General features: G+C 48.9%; 1 protein-coding gene across 1 annotated transcript; it reads left to right on the top strand.

Moving 5' to 3' along the window:
- The first annotated feature begins 6,662 nt into the window (after positions 1–6,662).
- ZFYVE19 (zinc finger FYVE-type containing 19) lies at positions 6,663–13,649 on the top strand. The gene is made up of 11 exons (XM_007111687.2): positions 6,663–6,884; positions 8,128–8,249; positions 8,419–8,472; positions 8,857–8,975; positions 9,072–9,217; positions 9,565–9,673; positions 11,763–11,972; positions 12,408–12,487; positions 12,800–12,898; positions 13,034–13,161; positions 13,244–13,649. The coding sequence occupies exons 1-11, from the start codon at positions 6,831–6,833 to the stop codon at positions 13,320–13,322; spliced, it is 1,200 nt and encodes a 399-aa protein (XP_007111749.1). The 5' UTR covers positions 6,663–6,830; the 3' UTR covers positions 13,323–13,649.
- The last annotated feature ends 4,186 nt before the right edge of the window (positions 13,650–17,835 follow it).

Genomic DNA, 17,835 nt, shown 5'->3' with positions numbered 1-17,835 from the left:
ACCCTTGAGGAACTGCTCTCTTCACATTTGTATCCCTAGCTCCAGGCTCTGAGACAGGCACACAGTAGGTAGGCACTTAAAAGTTTGTGGAATCGAATGGTGTTTGTGGGAAATGCTTCTACCCTCCTCGAAAACACAGATGAAGAAAGAGAAAGAAAAACAAAAGAGGCAGGGAGAACACTGTAAAGTCTGATTTAATGAACTGTGGGACCTGCTCTGTGTGTGTGTGTGTGTGTGTGTCTGCAAGGTACTGGGCACACAGCGTGCTGTTTTCGAGAGCCAGGATGGGAGCTGCCAGCTGAGAGACGGGGCGATCTCCTGCCTACCCAGTGGGAGTATAAGATGGCACCACTTTTCTGAAAGATAATTTTGAAAAAGCTTTTAAATACATTTACTTTTGGTAAATATATTTGATTGGTCTAGTAATTTCACTTTGCCGCAAACTATAACTGCATAAGAAAGTAATAATACATATTCAATCATTCAACAAGGATTGACTGAACACCTATCAAGGGCCAGGCATTGTTCTAGGTGCTAGAGACATAGCAGTAAACAAAAAAGAGTAAGTCTCTTCCTTACTGGATTTTTTACATCCTAATGGGGGAGACCAATGGTAAGCAAATGGGCATGTAATACAATGTGTAGCAATTAGATGTATGACTTCTGAAAGACTTTGAAAGGGTAGGGGGTGATATTTGAATGGAAATCTGAATAAGGTGTGGGAGTGAGATATACAACTACCAGGAAAGAGACATTCTAAACAGAAGGACTAGCAAATGTAAAGCCCCTGAAGCAGGAATGTGTTAGGTGAGTTTGAAAAAATATCACTGGAGGCCTCTTTCATATCCATTAGGATGCTTATTATCCAAAACACCGAAAATAACAAGTGGTGGGAAGAATGTGGAGAAATTGGAACAACTGAGCATTTCCTGTAGAAATGTGCAATGGTGCAGCTGCTGTGGAAGGCAGTATGGCAGTTCCTCAAAACATTAAACATAGAATTACCATAGGATCCAGCAATTACACTGTGGGATATATACCCAAAAGAACTGAAAGCAGGACTCGAACAGATATTCATACACTCATGTTCCTAATAGTACCATTCACAACAACTAAAAGGTTGAAACAACCCAAATGTCCATCAAAAGAGGAACAGATAAACAGAATGTGTATATACATATGGTGAAATATTATTCAGCCTTAAAAAGGAAGGAAATTCTGATCCATTCAACAAAATGGATGAAACCTGAAAACATTACATTAAGTGAAATAAGCCAGATACAAAAAAACAAATACTATATATTTGCATGTTCATTTATATGAGGTACATAAAATAGTCAAGTTCATAGAGAAGAAAGGTAAAATAGTAGTTACCAGGGGCTGAGGGGAGAAGAGAATAGGGAGTTAACGTTTAAAGGTATGGAACTTCAGTTTGGGATGATGGAAAAGTTCTGGAGATGGATAGTGGTGATGGTTGCATATCAATGTAAATGTACTTAATGCCACTGAATTGTACACTAAAAAAAAGGTTTAAATGGAAAATTTTATGTTATGTATATTTCACCACAATTAAAAAAAAATTATAGGACTGATGTGGCTGGAGCCCAGTGAGCAAGGGAAGAGTGGTAGGGAACATGCAAGAGAGGCACTGAGGGCCCCAAGGGCCAGGGAGGGCCTTCAGGCTTCATTCTAAGACTGATGAGAAGCCCCTGGGGAGCTGGGAGCAGAGGTAACACAATCTGGTTTACCATCTAAAGGCTCACTCTGGCTGCTGTGTGAAGAGGCTCAAGGGGGCGAGAACAGAACTAGGAAAAGGATTAGAAGGCCATTGCAGTCACCTTAATAATCCCTGAGATTAATTCAGAATCTCTTCAAGGTTTGCAAGTGGCATTAATCCATGACCTACTCTTCATCTTGGCAAGCTCTAGGGCCCGGCCCTGTCCTGTGTGTGTGCGCACATACACGCACACAGGCACATGTGCATTAGCACATAAGAATCTGGGGCTTACTGCCTGAGATTCTAGGAGGAGACTGGATTCCTGGGGCGTTATCCTCTCCCCCGGAACACTTCCACACCAAACCTGGGTCCTCAACTCAAAGCTTTCCTACAAGAAAATGATACCTTGCCCCACCTGTCTCCCTTAGGGCTGGATGGGGAACAAAAACGTCTACCTTTGGGACTTGCTCTCTAAATTCCCATATGTTCTTCTTTGTTTTTATTGTTTCGGTTGATTGTTTTTATCGTAAAACATATATAAAATAAAATATATATTAACATAAAAGTTACCATTTTAACCGTTTTTAAGTGTATAGTTCTATGACATTAAGTACATTAATATTGTGCAACCATTACCGCCGTAAGTCTCCAGGACTTTTTTCATCTTGTAAAGCTGAAACTCTGTACCATTTACACACTAACTCCTCATTCCACACTCACTGTTCTGCCCCGGAAACTACCACCCTACTTTGTCTCTGTGAATCTGACTACTCTTAGGAATCTTGTACAAGAGGAACCATATAATATTTGTCCATTTGTGACTAGCTTATTTCACTCAACATCATACCCTCAAGTTTCATCCATATTGTAGCATGTGTCAGAATGGCCTTCCTTTTCCAGGATGAATAATATTCCATTGTATGTATATACCACATTTTGTTTTAACGATTCATTTGTTGATGGCCACTTTGGCTGCTCCCACCTTTTGGCTATTGTGAATTATGCCACTATGAACATGGGTGTACAAATATCTGTTTGAGGGACTTCCCTGGTGGTGCAGTGGTTAAGAATCCGCTTGCCGGGCTTCCCTGGTGGCGCAGTGGTTGGGAGTCTGCCTGCCGATGCGGGGGACGCGGGTTCGTGCCCCGGTCCAGGAGGATCCCACATGCCGCGAAGCGCCTGGGGCCGTGGGCCATGGCCGCTGGGCCTGTGTGTCTGGAGCCTGTGTTCCGCGGCGGGAGAGGCCACAGCAGTGAGAGGCCCGCGTACCGCCAAAAAAAAAAAAAAAAAAAAAAAAGCTGCTTGCCAATGCAGGGAAGATCCCACATGCCGCAGAGCAACTAGGCCCGTGCGCCACAACTACTGAGCCTGCGCTCTAGAGCCCGCGAACCACAACTACTGAGCCTGCGTGCCTAGAGCCCGTGCTCCACAACAAGAGAAGCCACCGCGGGGAGAAGCCCACACACCGCAGCAAGAAGCCCACACACCACAGCGAACAGTAGCCCCCACTCTCCACAACTAGAGAAAGCCCGCGTGCAGCAACGAAGACCCAACACAGCCAAAAGTAAATAAAATAAATTTTAAAAAATATCTGTTTGAGTCCCTACTTTCATTTCTTTTGGGTATATACCCAGAAGTGAAATTGCTGGATCATATGGTAATTCTATGTTTAATGTTCTGAGGAATTGTCATACTGTTTTCCACAGCAGCTGCACTACAAGCAATGTACAAGGGTTCTAATTTCTCCACATCCTCACCAACACTAGCAACTTTCTGTTTTTGTTTTTCTTTAATAGCCATCCTAATGGGTATGAAGTGGTATCTCACTGTGGTTTTGATTTGCATTTATCTAATGACTAGTGGTATTGAGCGTCTTTTCATGTATTTATTGGTCATTTATATATCTTTGAAGAAATGTCTATTCAAGTCCTTTGCCTATTTTTTAATTGCGTTATTCGGTTTTTTGTTGTTGAGTTGTGCTTGTTTTTTTAAAATCGTTTTAACATGAAAAACCATTCTCAGCTCATGGCTCATTAAAAAACCAGGTCATGGGCCATTTGACCCCTGAAGTCATAGTTTGCCCAACTCCCTCATTTTACATTTGAGGAAAGTCAGGCTCTGAATGAGGCCCCAGATCTCCTGATTCTCAAGCCAAGTTGTTCCAGTAGGCTCTTAGCTGCTACTTCCTTCATTCAGCAAATATTTATTGAGAGCCTACTCTGTGCCAGTCACCAGGAAGGGGCTGCTACAGAAGTGAATGGACCAGACCTGCTCCTCAGAGCTAAGAGTACAGAGGGGAGTAAGGCATGAGATAAATAATCACACAAATGAATATATACTTGTAAACTGATATAAGTGCTGGAAAGGAGAAGTGGCTGCTATGAAAGAACAATAGAAAGGCCTCTCTGAGGAAGTGCCATTTAAGCTGAGTTCTGAAGGCCAAGTAAAAGTAACCCAGGTTAAGAGAAGGGGAGGAAGAGCGTTCTCGGCAGAGGGAAAAGCATGTAAGAAGGGGTAAGAAATTCTATTGCATGTTTTATTAAAAGTGCAATAGGGTTTTAAAGGAGCACCAAGATTATTCCATTTTCCGTGAGTAGAACAGATTGGAGGAGTGCAACAGAGTGGAATAGAATAGACTGGAAGCAGGGAAATGAGTTGGTAGGCCACTCTAATCATTCAGATGGAAGTTGATGGGCATTTGGGCTGGAGCGGTGGTGGTGGAGATGGAGATTAATGAACAGGTTTGGAGATTATTTGAGAAGTGAATTCATTAGGACCTGGTGATGGACTAGATGCAAGAGTGAGAGGATAGGGAGGTATCAAGAATGACTCCAGGGGACTTCCCTGGTGGTCCAGTGGTAAAAAATCCGCCTTCCAATGCAGGGGACACAGGTTCGATCCCTGGTCAGGGAACTAAGATCCCATATGCCGCGGGGCAGCAAAGCCCGCGCATCACGACTACTGAGCTCGCGCACCTCAACGAGTTGCAACTACAGAGCCCAAGCGCTCTGGACCCCGCGCACCACAACTAGAGAGAGAAAACCCGCACACCACAACTAGAGAGAAAGCCCGCGCGCCACAACTAGAGAGAAAACCCGCACACCACAACTAGAGAGAAAGCCCGCGCACCTCAATTAAAGATCCCACACGCCTCAACAAAGACCTCACGTGCCACAACTCAGACCCAACGCAGCCAAAAAAATAAATAAAATAAATATTTTTAAAATTCTTTAAAAAAAAAAGTCTTCTCACCTATTCCTTATCTCACCTGAGTGAAAACTGAATCCCAACCTCACTGTGCTGCTTAGACCTTGGCCTCTTGCCTAGACAACAGCCCCACCTGACCCCCTATTGGCAGCTCCTCTACCCACCCCCTACTTGTGTCCTTTCTGCGCACTGATGTTGAATATTTTCTTTAAAATCTGATTATGTCACTTCTCTGATTAATATATACATCAGTGGCTCGTAATTGCCTTCTTCAGGAGTTCTCAACTTTGAGGTTCCAACACACTGGCTAGATCTGGTGTGAAGTGTCCAAAGTAATTTCTCACTATTAACGAAGTACTAATTAAACAATTTACAAATGTAGAACACTTAGGATAGTGTCCAGCACATAGTAAGTATTATATAGGTGTTAGGCATTATTAATAGTGAAAATTTAAGACTTATGAGATAGGTGTAACAGATGCTTTTGGTGCTGTGTATACATCCCCATGGCCCACTTCTGATTTCAGCTGCAGCTGCAGGGAACAGTTCTGTACAGGCTGACAGTATCCCTCCTCAAGGGCCCTATGGGTCTCCTGCTTTTCTGCCCCAGAGCTTCCTCTTCTCGCAAGCTACGCCGGTGAGCAGAGCAGCCTGGAGGTACAGGGGCATCTGCAGGCATTAATTTCCATCTGGTGACTTAATCTGCCTCCCCTTCCTACACTGCTACAGCTACCACCATAATCCAGGGGAAAGTAACAGAAATCTTAATTACAGCTTGATCAGTGTCCCACTCCCTGACACATCTATCAACGCCTTCCTGTGAAACTCTAGGTCATCTGCCTTATCCTTCTGATCCTCCTGCTTTTGGCCCACTAGCACACGGTGAGAGGGCAACACCTGAGCATCTGCTACTTGAAAAGAGTCAAAGGGCTGGGATGTAAAAAGAAAATAGAGATGGCAGAGTCATAGGTCACACTGCCACGGAGGGTATGAAAAAGGAATGGAGGAGCCTTGAGACCTGGCCTTTCTTACGCCCTAGGCGCTAAGCAGAGTTAAATCAGCCAGCAAGAGAGAGACAATGAAGCTCCCCCAGCCACAGTTCAGACAGAAGCGGAATCGGAGGCTGACACTGCGCAGGCGCAAGAAGTAGGCTAGGGTTTTTCTCACAGGCTCACCCGCGGCCTCTTCTAGACAAGGGCCACGGGGAGAGCACAATACAGTTCCCCGCGCTAGAAGACTCCCTCTCGTGCCCCCTCTTCCTCGCGAGGCCCTCAGACCATTCAGGAAAGGTCTGGGAGCCCACCTGAGGCCGTCGGGCCGCCCCTCGTTCCCCACTCAGGGCCCGACCGAACGTGGAAAGCCGATGGTGCCAGCCTCGGGCGAGGCGCCACCGCCAGGTCACTCGGGATCGGCCCTCCTCGCCCCAGTTCTCACCTCTTTGTCCGTCGCCTTCTCCTCGATACCTAATAACGCGTACAGGTCCATCTGTAAGAGCTCCTTGGTCACCGCCATGGTTCTAACCGCGACTGGATTAGTACTACAACTCCCAAAAGCCTAAGCGTGTGGGGATTCCCGGGGATCGACCCCAAGCCTGATGAAGGCGCTTAGCCCCCTGGGAAATGTCGTGATCTGAACTAGGCTTGACTGCCTCTGAGGGAAGCGGGCACTAGTGAATGAACTACGACTCCCAGCAGCCCTCGCGTCCGCCGCTGATGCTCTAGGGCTGGGGTGACTGTAGTGATTCTCCAGTTGGAGGCCTTGGCTGGCCCGCGCGAGTGGGCGTGGAGAGTAACGGCGGGGGTGCGTGAAGGTGCAAGGGATCCTGGATATGAGCCGCAAGGGATCCTGGATATGAGCCGCAAGAGCTCAGCTCCGCCGACCTTGCCGCGCCGCGCCGGCAACCAGGATGGAGAGTAGGTGCTACGGCTGCGCTGTCAAGTTCACTCTCTTCAAGAAGGAGGCGAGTCTTCTTCCCCGGGGGCTAGAGGGCTAGGGAGGACGCGGAGTAGAGGGAAATGCACAGGACTTGTAGTCCGCAGGCTTGTTTTTACGGGCCCTTTCCAGCTGTGTGGTTTTGATGAAGTCACTGAGCCTCAGTTTCCATTTGTATAAAGTGGGGCTAACACTCCCTCGCTTTCGGGGTTGGTGTGAGGGTCCAGTGAGGTGCTGGAGGTGAGAGTTCCCCATAAACTGTAAATTGGGCTCCTGTCATTTTTGGAAAGCTAGGTTTTTCTGTCTGCCAAGTGTAGGATCCGGCTGTTTCCTTCCCTCCACCCTGCTTCTCCACAGCCTACTCTCCATCACACCATGACCTTTACTCTCTCTGCTCTGAAACCGTCACCAGCAAGCAGCATGCCCTTCCCCGGTTTCTTGAGTTAGATTACCGCCCTTTCTCCTGCCCCAGGGCACCATGGCAAAGTCTCACTTGTCCTCAGGCCAGACCTGCCAAGTTTCCCTGGTAAACTGCAGGCTTCCTCAGCCTCAGTTGTGACCAGGAGATAGGAACCAGATAGGATGAATTAATAGCAGGTAGGGAAGCAGATCCATGTAGCACTCAGAAACCTGGGTTTTGGAGTCAAAGTGGTCAGGATCCAGATTTGAGCTCTGCTGTCATTCATGGGGTGACCTTGGTTTGGGCAAGTCATGTAACCTCTCTGACCCCGTTTAAAATAGGAATAATAATGGTGGTCGTCAGGATTAAGTAAGATAGTGTGTATAAATTGTGAGGATTAAATCAGGTGATGAAAGTTAAGTACTGAGTTTAGTGCCTGGCACACAGTGAATGCTTAATAAATGGAGACTACTGTTACCATCCCATCCTGAGTCAAGCCTCCTTTCATCTCTGCTAGAGCAGAGAAGGCATGGGCTCTGCACTGTTTCTCCTTTTTGAGGAGTCAGTGACCTGAAGCATGGGTCTTTGCCTGTTTGTCTTTTACACTCCAGTGTCAGGGAATTGAAGACAGTAGAAAGCATGGGAATTTTGCATGAAGTTTTACGGGATTTGAATAGAAGACTGGAGACTGAGGAATCGCTTTACCCTCCACCACTGTCTCTCCCCAGTCCTTAAGGGCCCCACTCCTCATCCTCCTTCCAGCAGCTGGTCACAATTCCAGTGTCTGCTCTCTGTGTGTGCTCGGAGAGTCCCAGGGAGGAGCCTGCAGGGGCAGGTGAGAGGTAGACCCCTTGCTTCATGTTTCTTGTAGTACGGCTGTAAGAACTGTGGCCGGGCCTTCTGTTCCGGCTGCCTTAGCTTCAGTGCAGCAGTTCCCCGGGCTGGAAACACCCAACAGAAAGTCTGCAAGCAGTGCCATGAGGTTCTGACCAGGTGAGAAGCCAATATGGTCGAGGGTTCAGCCAAGCATGGCAGCAGGCAGATGGCCAGGCCTCACAGCCTTGTGCTCTATGTCTAGAGGTCAGCCCAGGAAGTGTTTGGGGTGGGGGACACTGATAGGCAGATGGCAGGTGACTTCTGACACCAGATTTCTTCTCTATAGAGGATCTTCTCCTGCCAATGCCTCCAAGTGGTCACCACCTCAGAACTATAAGAAGTAAGTGCTGAAGGGACAGAGACAAATGGGGATGGGGAAAGGACAAGGGAGCCATAGGGCAGGAGTCTCTTCCCAGCCTACAGATCAAATGAGCACAGGATAAGGAAAATATCTACCTCTCAGGCTCCTGACTGCCCTCTTGGGCTCAGAAAGCAGCTCACCAGTCCTTTCCCCAGAAAAGATTCTTGGTAGACCTCGCCCTCTCATCTGGACTCTCCCGTCGGTCAGCTGGGTTGGGCTACAGGATGACATGAGCAAGCGCCACAGAAAATTGTCCGTTGGAGGCCTCCCTAGCTGCCTAGAAATGATTTGAATGGGAAACAGTGAGTGCTTTCACCCCTCCCTTCTGCATTCTTTAAGAGCCTCTGTCTCATATCCTGCCAGGCGTGTGGCAGCCTTGGAAGCCAAGCAGAAGCCCAACATTCCCCAGAGCCATGGACTGACCCAGCAAGACCAAGTCATTGCTGAGCGCCTAGCACGGCTCCGCCAGGAGAACAAGCCCAGTGAGTGGGGGCAGCCAGGGTGGAAAAGACATTATTCAGGGCTCGTGGGATTAGGATTCCTCTGGATCTTACAACGCTTCTCTATGCCAATTGCAGAGTCAGTGCCCTCGCAGGCGGAGATAGAAGCCAGGCTAGTTGCACTGAGGGATGCACCCCAGGGTTCCATCCCTTCCACCCAGGAGATGGAGGCACGGCTTGCTGCACTGCAGGGCAGAGTTCCACCTTCTCAGACCCCCCAGCTGGTGAGTGCTGTGGCTTTGGGGGGATGGAGGTCCTGGGACGAGGACCCAGCAGAAGCCCAGATATGTGTATGCTTAGATACTTTGCAGGAGTACCTCCTGCTCCTGAGGCCTGCTGCCAGACCAAGGAACCAGGGACAGGCAGCAGGATTGGGTGGGGCAGGAAAGAGTGGCCCCTTGGTCCTGCTGGGGACTGCCAGACCTACTTGATTACGTGGGCTCTGGAATTGTCCCCTTTCCCTGAGCTTTGGGAACTCCTCAGCATCCACCCCTGACCTAAACTGTTCTGAGCCTTATGGTGCGGCTTCCTGCCTACGCTGCTCCCCACTGAGGTTCCCTCCTCTGAGCAGGCACATCAGCCACCAGACACCAGGACCCAGGCCCAGCAGGCACAGGATTTGCTGACAGAGCTAGCAGCGGAGGTGTCTATTGATGAGAGCTGGGAACGAGGAGGCCCAGGTATCTTCTCCATCTGGCTCCCCCAGGGACCTGCCCCTGACTCTTTCCCCAGGTGGGAAAGGCTCTGCTGCCCACGCTCTGAGAGGTGAATATCAGTCAGAGAACAGTCAACATTACAAAGGCTACCATTTATTGAGTGTTTACTCCAGTGGGAGCCAGTGTAAGCCTAGTGGATAAGCGTGTGGGCTTTAGGCTCAGACAGTGGTTCCCTTTTCTGCCACTTACTAGCTGTGTGACCCTTGGCACGTTACTTGACCTAAGTCTCGCTTTCCTCATCTGTAAAATGGAGGAATGTGTGGTAAAATCTACCTCACAGGGAAGTCATGAGGAGGAAATGAGCTAATCCAGTAGTGCTTGGGACCCTGCCTGGCTCATAGTAAATGCTTAGTGAATGTTCTCTACGATGATGATGATGATAAGGAGGAGGAAGAGGCTATTTACATTTAGTTGAAATTAAATAAAATTTAAGATTCAGTTCCTCAGTGGTACCAGCCACATTTCAAGTGCTTCGTAGCCACAAGTGGCTCTTGGCTACAATCTTGGACAGCACAAATACAGACCATGATATGGAATGATCCCATCATCTTAAAAAATTCTTTTGGACACTGCTGTTCAAAAGCTTCAAAGCAGTGGTTCTCAACCATGGATGATTTTCCCTCCAGGGCCCATTTGGCAATGTCTGCAGACTTTTTGGGTGTCACAACTCAGAGGGTACCACTGGCATCTAGTGAGCAGAGGCTAAGGATGCTGCTAAACATCGAACATACACAGGACAACCCCGCAACAAAGAATTACAGGCATGCCTCAGAGATATTGCAGGTTCAGTTGAATACCACTGCAATAAAGTGAGTCACAAATTTTTTGGTTTCCTGGTGCATGTAAAAATTATGTACACGATACTGTAGTCTATTAAGTGTACAATAGCATGTTTAGAAAAACAATGTACATACCTTAATTTAAAAATATTTTATTGCTAAAAATTGCTAACCATCATCTGACAATATAGGGCTGCCACAAACCTTCAATTTGTTAAAAAAAAAAAAAAAGGGGGGGGCAGTATCTGTGAAGCGCAATAAACTGAAGCTCAATAAAACAAGGTATGCCTGTATCCTGTCCAAAATGTCAATAGAACCAAGATTAAGAAACCCTGCTTTAGGGCTTCCCTGGTGGCGCAGTGGTTGAGAGTCCGCCTGCCGATGCAGGGCACACGGGTTCGTGCCCAGGTCCGGGAAGATCCCACATGCTGCGGAGCGGCTGGGCCCGTGAGCCATGGCCGATGAGCCTGCACGTCCGGAGCCCGTGCTCCGCAACGGGAGAGGCCACAACAGTGAGAGGCCCGCATACCAAAAAAAAAAAAAAAAAAAAATAGAAACCCTGCTTTAGAGATAACAATCTCACCGAATAGCCTCAGTAATCCTATAATAACTGTTATTAAGAGATACAATCTCACTGAATAGCCTCAGTAATCCTATAATAACTGTTATTATCCGTATTTGATAAATGAGGAAACTGAGGCCTGGTGAGCTTAAGGAACTTGACCAAGGTCACACAGCTATTAAGTAGCAAAGCTGGGACTTGAACCCAAAGCTGTCTGACTTCAAACATCTTACTCTGAAACTCTGAGCTAAAGGGGACCATGTCAGAGCCACACCCACTCTGGTAAAATTCTTCCTGCCTAGTGACATTCAAGACCTCATCTTCCCTCATGTCCTTTCTGCACTGCTCCCTGGAAATGCTGATTCCAGCCTGTAAGGCAGAGAGCCTGGCTGGATCTTGACCTCCCCATATCCTGCTCCTTTTGGGCAGTGATTTTCATACTATGGGGCACCCACCCTAAGGGCAGCATGTTAAAATATCAGGTGGGTGGGGATGGATATAATTGAAAAAGGAATGTCTAAGATTACTAGTTTTTTACATTGGGGATAATGGAGGAAATACTAATTTTATTTGTAATATAAACCACAGGAGCTATTGTTGAACAAAAAGCTGATAATCTGTGGTTTTTTTTAAAATGTTGAGAAACGGGCTCAGTGGTTTCTGATGAGAGATCCTGAAATGTCTGCCTCCCTGAATGCATCACTCTTTCCAGCCGGCTCTATCCAGAACGACCTCAACCAGCGGGGCCCAGGGGCCCAGAGCACCAGCTGCAAGGGACAGGCCACCTGGTCCCTGGAGGAGGAGAAGAGGAGGCTGCTGGCTGAGGCAGCAGTCGCGCTTCAGGAGGAGAACACAAGGCAGGAGCGGATCCTGGCCCTCGCCAAGCGCCTGGCCGTGCTGCAGGGACGGGACCCCGATAGAGGTAGAGGCTGGGGAGCAGCCACTCATTCATGTCCACTGGGCAGTCCTCCCCACTCTCACCCTCAAGCCAAACTGCACAGTGGCTGTACTCCCTGCCAGGCTGAGTCAGGGGCTGGGGGTCCCTGTGCCCAGGGGTCTGTCGAGCTCCACCCAGAACCACGAGGAAGGTGCTGGGGCAAAGCAGTGGATGAGGAACAAGTGGCAGCCATCAGGGGGCAGGGGACCCTGGGTCCCTTCAGGTACGGAGCCTCTGTTCATGCCCTCCAGCCCGGCATGGTGGGGCAGGGTCTGATCAGAGTGGCTGCAAAGGCTGCTCAGTTCTGGAACACATGCCACTGGAAACCAAACCTCTCCTGGGGGCAGAAGTACAGTCAGTCACTCAGGTGAGCTCTCAACCTCACTCCTCTTCCCCTGCTCCCATCTCTCCCTCTTCAAGTGACCCTACAGGACTACCGCCTTCCAGACAGTGATGACGAAGAGGATGAGGAGACAGCCATCCAGAGAGTCCTTCAGCAGGTCGGCCTCGCCTCACCCACCCGACCACCCCTTGTCCTGTCCCTGCCACACTGCCCCACCACCCACCTGGCCCCATTCACTCTGCCTCCGCTCTGGGGCTCGATGGCTAGTCACTGTGCAGCTCCTGTTCTAGCTGGGCCCCCATGCCCCTGTGACACAGACCTGCCCCTGGGCCCTTGAGATGGGGGTATCAGCAGCCACAGACAACATAAAGGAAGATGGGTTGAGAGCTAAGGCCACAGAGCACAGAAATACTGTGTGTTGGCGTGGCTGCCTGGAGCAGGGAGCTGTACCTCTTCACCCTGTCCACAGCTCACTGAAGAAGCTGCCCTGGATGAGGCAAGTGGCTTTAACATCCCTGCAGAGACAACTCTCCGACCCCAAGCCCAATCCTGCAGGGCAGAGCCTGAGGTGAGGAAAACCCCAGACACAGACCCCTGGGCAGCCACCACAGCCTCCCTCCCTGCCTGTCCGACTCTTCCTCCAGCCTCCCTCTTAGACCCCATCGGGTACCTTATGTCCCCCATTCCTCCCTGGTCTCCAAAGGTCCAGGCCATGGCTGCCAGGCCTGAGGCTGAGGAAGAGGAGCTCCCCTGGTGCTGCATCTGCAATGAGGATGCCACCCTGCGCTGTGCTAGCTGTGACGGAGACCTCTACTGTGTCCGCTGCTTCCGGTGGGTGCAGGTGGAATCTTCTTTGGGGCTGGGAGAGTTGCAGGGCCGCCTGTGATCCCTGACCTCTATCTATGCTCCACAGGGAAGGCCATGATGCCTTTGAACTTAAAGAGCACCAGACATCTGCCTACCACCCCCAGCATAAAAGCCGAGAGCACTGAGTCCTCCCGGGAAGGCCATCCAACAGGCAATCACACAAGCTGGGGTGCCCTCCAGGGCATCTGATGGGAGAACATGTCAAGCTAGACTGCTTATGAATGCACCCTTTCCTGAGCCTCCGTCCCTGGAAGGAAGAAGGATTCTCCATTGGAGGAGCCAGAGAGAAGGCAGAAGTCTGGAGCCTCCAGCACTGAAGTCTGGACTAGGAGTGAGAGGCACGATGGGGAAAGACCAGGCTGAATCCAAGGAGGAGCCTTGAAACTTGCTCAGGGGTCCAGGGCCCTCCACTGGCACTGAGAGCATTTAATAAAGTATGTTGATTCACTGGACCCAGCATCTTTTATCTATAGAACCCTGTGGGCCCTGAGCCTAGGCCTTGGAGAGGTGGCAAGAGCAGAGTAGGCTGTAAGTCCAGTCCTGTAGAGTGAGGAAAAGGCTTGAGCCATCCTGCAAGCTTCTGCAGGCAGGAACAGTCCCACCCATCTTGGTGGCCTCATACGCAGTAAGGCATGAATATTCATACTACTGAACTGAACTGAACTGTGCATCCTGCTCTGGGCAGCCCAGCTTAGACCCCAGGCCCCACCACACTCAAACACTGCATGCACAAGCAGTGAATGCATACCCTGCTTCCTGCCTTACTCCCAAAGGATGCCACCTCCAGGGCTCCTTTCCCAACCCACATGCTATTCAGACCCAGTGTCTGTTCCCACCAACTTCCTTCTGACCTGATTCCTGGCCTCTGAGCCTATACCCTTTCCACACCTCTGCTTAGCCCCTGCTTTTTCTCTTTCTGCCTCTGGCTTGGAGCTGGTTCAAGAAAGAGTCCTCAGCCTGAGGTCTCCTGAATCATTTAGTGAGGGAAGAGGGTTTAGCTTTCCCTGAGGCCCCCAAACCCAGCTAGTTTTTTTCCTGTTACCTCTCCTATGGGTCTTTGCCACTTGGGTTCCTACTGGTGATGTCAGGATGCTGTGTCTCTTAGCCAGGTGCCTTCTGCTTGGCCTCCAGGCCTTGCTTGATGGTGATTTCTCTGACGCAGAACTGTGACCTTTATCTTTGAATTCTCAGGCCCTGGGTGGATGGATGGACGGAGGGACAGATGGGTGAGGTATGTGGATACAGCCTAGTGACTCAGGATGCTGGCTTTATAACACTTCAGTCCCTCCCTCCTCCATCCCTCAGCACAGATATGCTCCACACTCCATTCAGATGGGGCTCCTGAAGGTTTTTATTCACTCGGCTGCCGAGGAAAGCACTGGGCCATAGCCATGACTGGCTCCCAGAAAGCCCAGCTGACAGGAATTAGCTGTGACTGCACATACACAGGGGTGTCCAAATGTCCCTCCTCACTCTCCATGTTCCTTGTCTGTGTCCCAAGGAGCTGTTTCCCTCAGCCCAGGATCCAGGGATTCAGGGCAGACCTGGCAGTGCTGAAGCTGATGAAGGTAGTCTCACAAGGCTTATTTCTGAGGCCGACTGAGTCTCTGAAGTTTCTTGAGTTGACTGAGCAGCTCAGAGATAAAAGGCTGAGAAAGAAACGGGTGAGTTCAAGGCATGGGGTCACACCCACCCACCACACTGCTCTCCCTAGTCTCCACCTGACCCCATCGCTTCAGAGTCAGGGAAGGGGAGAAGGACCCAGGACCAAGCTTTCCTCTTTGCTAACTGCCGTCCCACTGGGCCGCCTCTTACCCGCAGACTAACAGAGCATCCCTTACCTCTGTGGGGCGGGGGCAGTTTTGGAGAATAGCCTGATGGAAGAAAGCAGAGAGTGGGTCCCCGAGCCACAGCACTTTGTCACGAGTCCCCGGTCAGTCTCCCAGGAATTCTCCCCTCTGAATTGGTTCTCCCCACACAGATGGGGAGGCAGAACCTGGGTTCTTGGGCTCCCCTTGGTCCAAGCCCAGCTCCATCCCCCAACCCCTGGGCCTGGGGCCTGGCCCCCCATTCTACCTCCAACTGAGTCTTCTGTTCCTCTGTGGATAGTTCCATGAGAGCCTCCAGGTCGATCTCAGGCTCAGAAGGAGTTGGTTGATCCTGTTTGGGAATCACACGGGGCTCAGAGGAGCCTGGCTAGCTGGTGCTGGGGTGACAGTTAACTGTCAGGGGTTCACCCATCTCCTACTGTTTCCCATGTTTAGTTCCCCTCCTCACCTTACTCAAACCACCCCATTCATCCTTTTATTCAACAGTTACTGAATAACTACTATGTTCTACCTGAAACAGTCTAGGGTTCTTTAAAAAGAGTATCTGTTTAATTTCAGTAGTTATAAACATTGTTAGTAGGGATGCAAAATGGTGCAGATGCTTTGGAAAATAATTTGGCAGTTCCTTAAAATGTTAAATATAGAGTTATCATCTGACCCAACAATTCCACTCCTAGGTCTATTCTCAAGAGAAGTGAAAACATACATCCACATATGTCCATATGAATGTTCACAGCAGCATTATTCATATTCAAATGTCCATCAACTGGTGAATGGATAAATAAAATATGATGTAGCCATACAATATTTTTCAGCAATAAGAAGGAACAAAGTAGTGATTCATGCCACAATATGGATTAACCTTGAAAACATGTTAGTGAAAGAAGCCAGTTACAAAAGGCTTCATATTATATGATTCAGTTTGTATGAAATGTCCAGAATAGGTAAATCTATAGAGACACAAAGTGGATTAGTGGTTGCCTAATGCTGGGAGTGGTGGTGGTAGGGAATGGGGTGTGACCACTAGCGGGTACAGGGTTTCTGTTATAGATTATAAAATGTTCCAAAATAAGGGTGGTCCCTGGTGGTGCAGTGGTTAAGAATCCGCCTGCCAACGCAGGGGACACGGGTTTGAGCCCTGGTCCAGGAAGATCCCACATGCTGCGGAGCAACTAAGCCCATGCGCCACAACTACTGAAGCCCACACATGTAGAGCCCATGCTCCACAACAAGAGAAGCCACCACAATGAGAAGCCCGTGCACCACAACGAAGAGTAGTCCCCACTCGCTGCAACTAGAGAAAGCCCGCACGCAGCAGTGAAGACCCAATGCAGCCAAAAATAAATTAATTAATTTTTAAAAAAAGAGAGAGAGATACACCCCCATTTTCACTGCAGCATTATTTGCAATAGCCAAGACATGGAAACCACCCAAGTGTCCATGGATGGGTGAATGGATAAAGAAGATGTGGTTTACATATATACACTGGAATACTATTCAGCCATCAATAAAAAAAAGAAAAAGAAATCCTGCCCTGTGCAACAACATGGATGGACCTTGAGGGCATTTCACTGAGTGAAATAAAGAAAAACAAATACTGTATGATCTCACTTACGTGTGGAATTAAAAAAACAAAACAAAAAATGAACTCATAGATACAGAGAACAGATTGGTGGTTGCCAGAGGCGGGGGTGGGGGTAGGCAAAATGGGTAAAGCCGATCAAAAGGTACAAACGTCCAGATATAAAATAATAAGTCCTGGGGATCTAATGTACAGCATGGTGACTAGAATTAATAATATTGTACTACATATTTGAAAGTTGCTAAAAGAGTAAATCCTAAAAGTCCTCCTCACAAGAAAACAAAATATTTTTGGAACTGTGTAGGATGACAGATGTTAACTAGGCTTATTATGGTGATCATTTTGCAATATACACAAATATCAAATCATTATGTTGTACACCTGAAAAAAATGTCAATTACACTTTAATAAAAATGCTTTTTAAAAATTTAAGATGTAGGGGCTTCCCTGGTGGTGCAGTGGTTGAGAGGCCGCCTGCCGATGCAGGGGACACGGATTCGTGCCCCGGTCCGGAAAGATCCCACATGCCGTGGAGCGGCTGGGCCCGTGAGCCATGGCCACTGAGCCTGCGCGTCCGGAGCCTGTGCTCCGCAACGGGAGAGACCGCGTACCGAAAAAAAAAAAAAATTTAAGATGTAAACTCAAGGACAAAGATTTAATAAACTTAATAATTCTGTACTGCTTCATCAGGGACTTTCTTAAGTGAAAGTGGCCTGGTGGGGAAGAACATGACTTCTAGTACAGGTTGGTGCAATTTTCTTGACTCATGGGAAGGTCCACCGTTGCTTTTGCATCATAAGTGCAAATATCAATATAGTTAAAAAGGCAAACAACATCTTGCATTATTTATGAAAATAATCATGGACCCCCTGAAAGGGTCTTGGGAATGCCTGGGATCACCAGGACACACTTCAAGAACTTCTGCCTTGGGGCTTCCCTGGTGGCGCAGTGGTTGCGCGTCCGCGCGTCCGCCTGCCGATGCAGGGGAACCGGGTTCGCGCCCCGGTCTGGGAGGATCCCACATGCCGCGGAGCGAAAAAAAAAAGAACTGCTGCCTTCTCCATTTTTCTATTGGGTTGTTTAGGTTTTTTAACTGATTTAAGAAGTTTTTGTTTTGTTTTTGTTTTGTTTTTTTGTGGTACGCAGGCCTCCCTCTGTTGTGGCCTCTCCCGTTGCGGAGGACAGGCTCCGGACGCGCAGGCTCAGCGGCCATGGCTCACGGGCCCA

The sequence above is a fragment of the Physeter macrocephalus genome, unplaced genomic scaffold (genome assembly GCF_002837175.3).
Source record: "Physeter macrocephalus isolate SW-GA unplaced genomic scaffold, ASM283717v5 random_1807, whole genome shotgun sequence".
NCBI classification, from domain to species: Eukaryota; Metazoa; Chordata; class Mammalia; order Artiodactyla; family Physeteridae; genus Physeter; species Physeter macrocephalus.
The sequence above is the reverse complement of the archived record's forward strand: the minus strand, read 5'-3'. Positions and strand labels throughout refer to the sequence as shown.

Excerpts from the sequence above, each read along its gene's own strand:
- ZFYVE19 (XM_007111687.2), top strand. The coding sequence starts at position 6,831 with ATGGAGAGTAGGTGCTACGGCTGCGCTGTCAAGTTCACTCTCTTCAAG. Across the intron at positions 6,885-8,127 it reads TCACTCTCTTCAAGAAGGAG|TACGGCTGTAAGAACTGTGG; the intron begins GCGAGTCTTCTT and ends TGTTTCTTGTAG. Across the intron at positions 9,674-11,762 it reads CTGGGAACGAGGAGGCCCAG|CCGGCTCTATCCAGAACGAC; the intron begins GTATCTTCTCCA and ends CACTCTTTCCAG.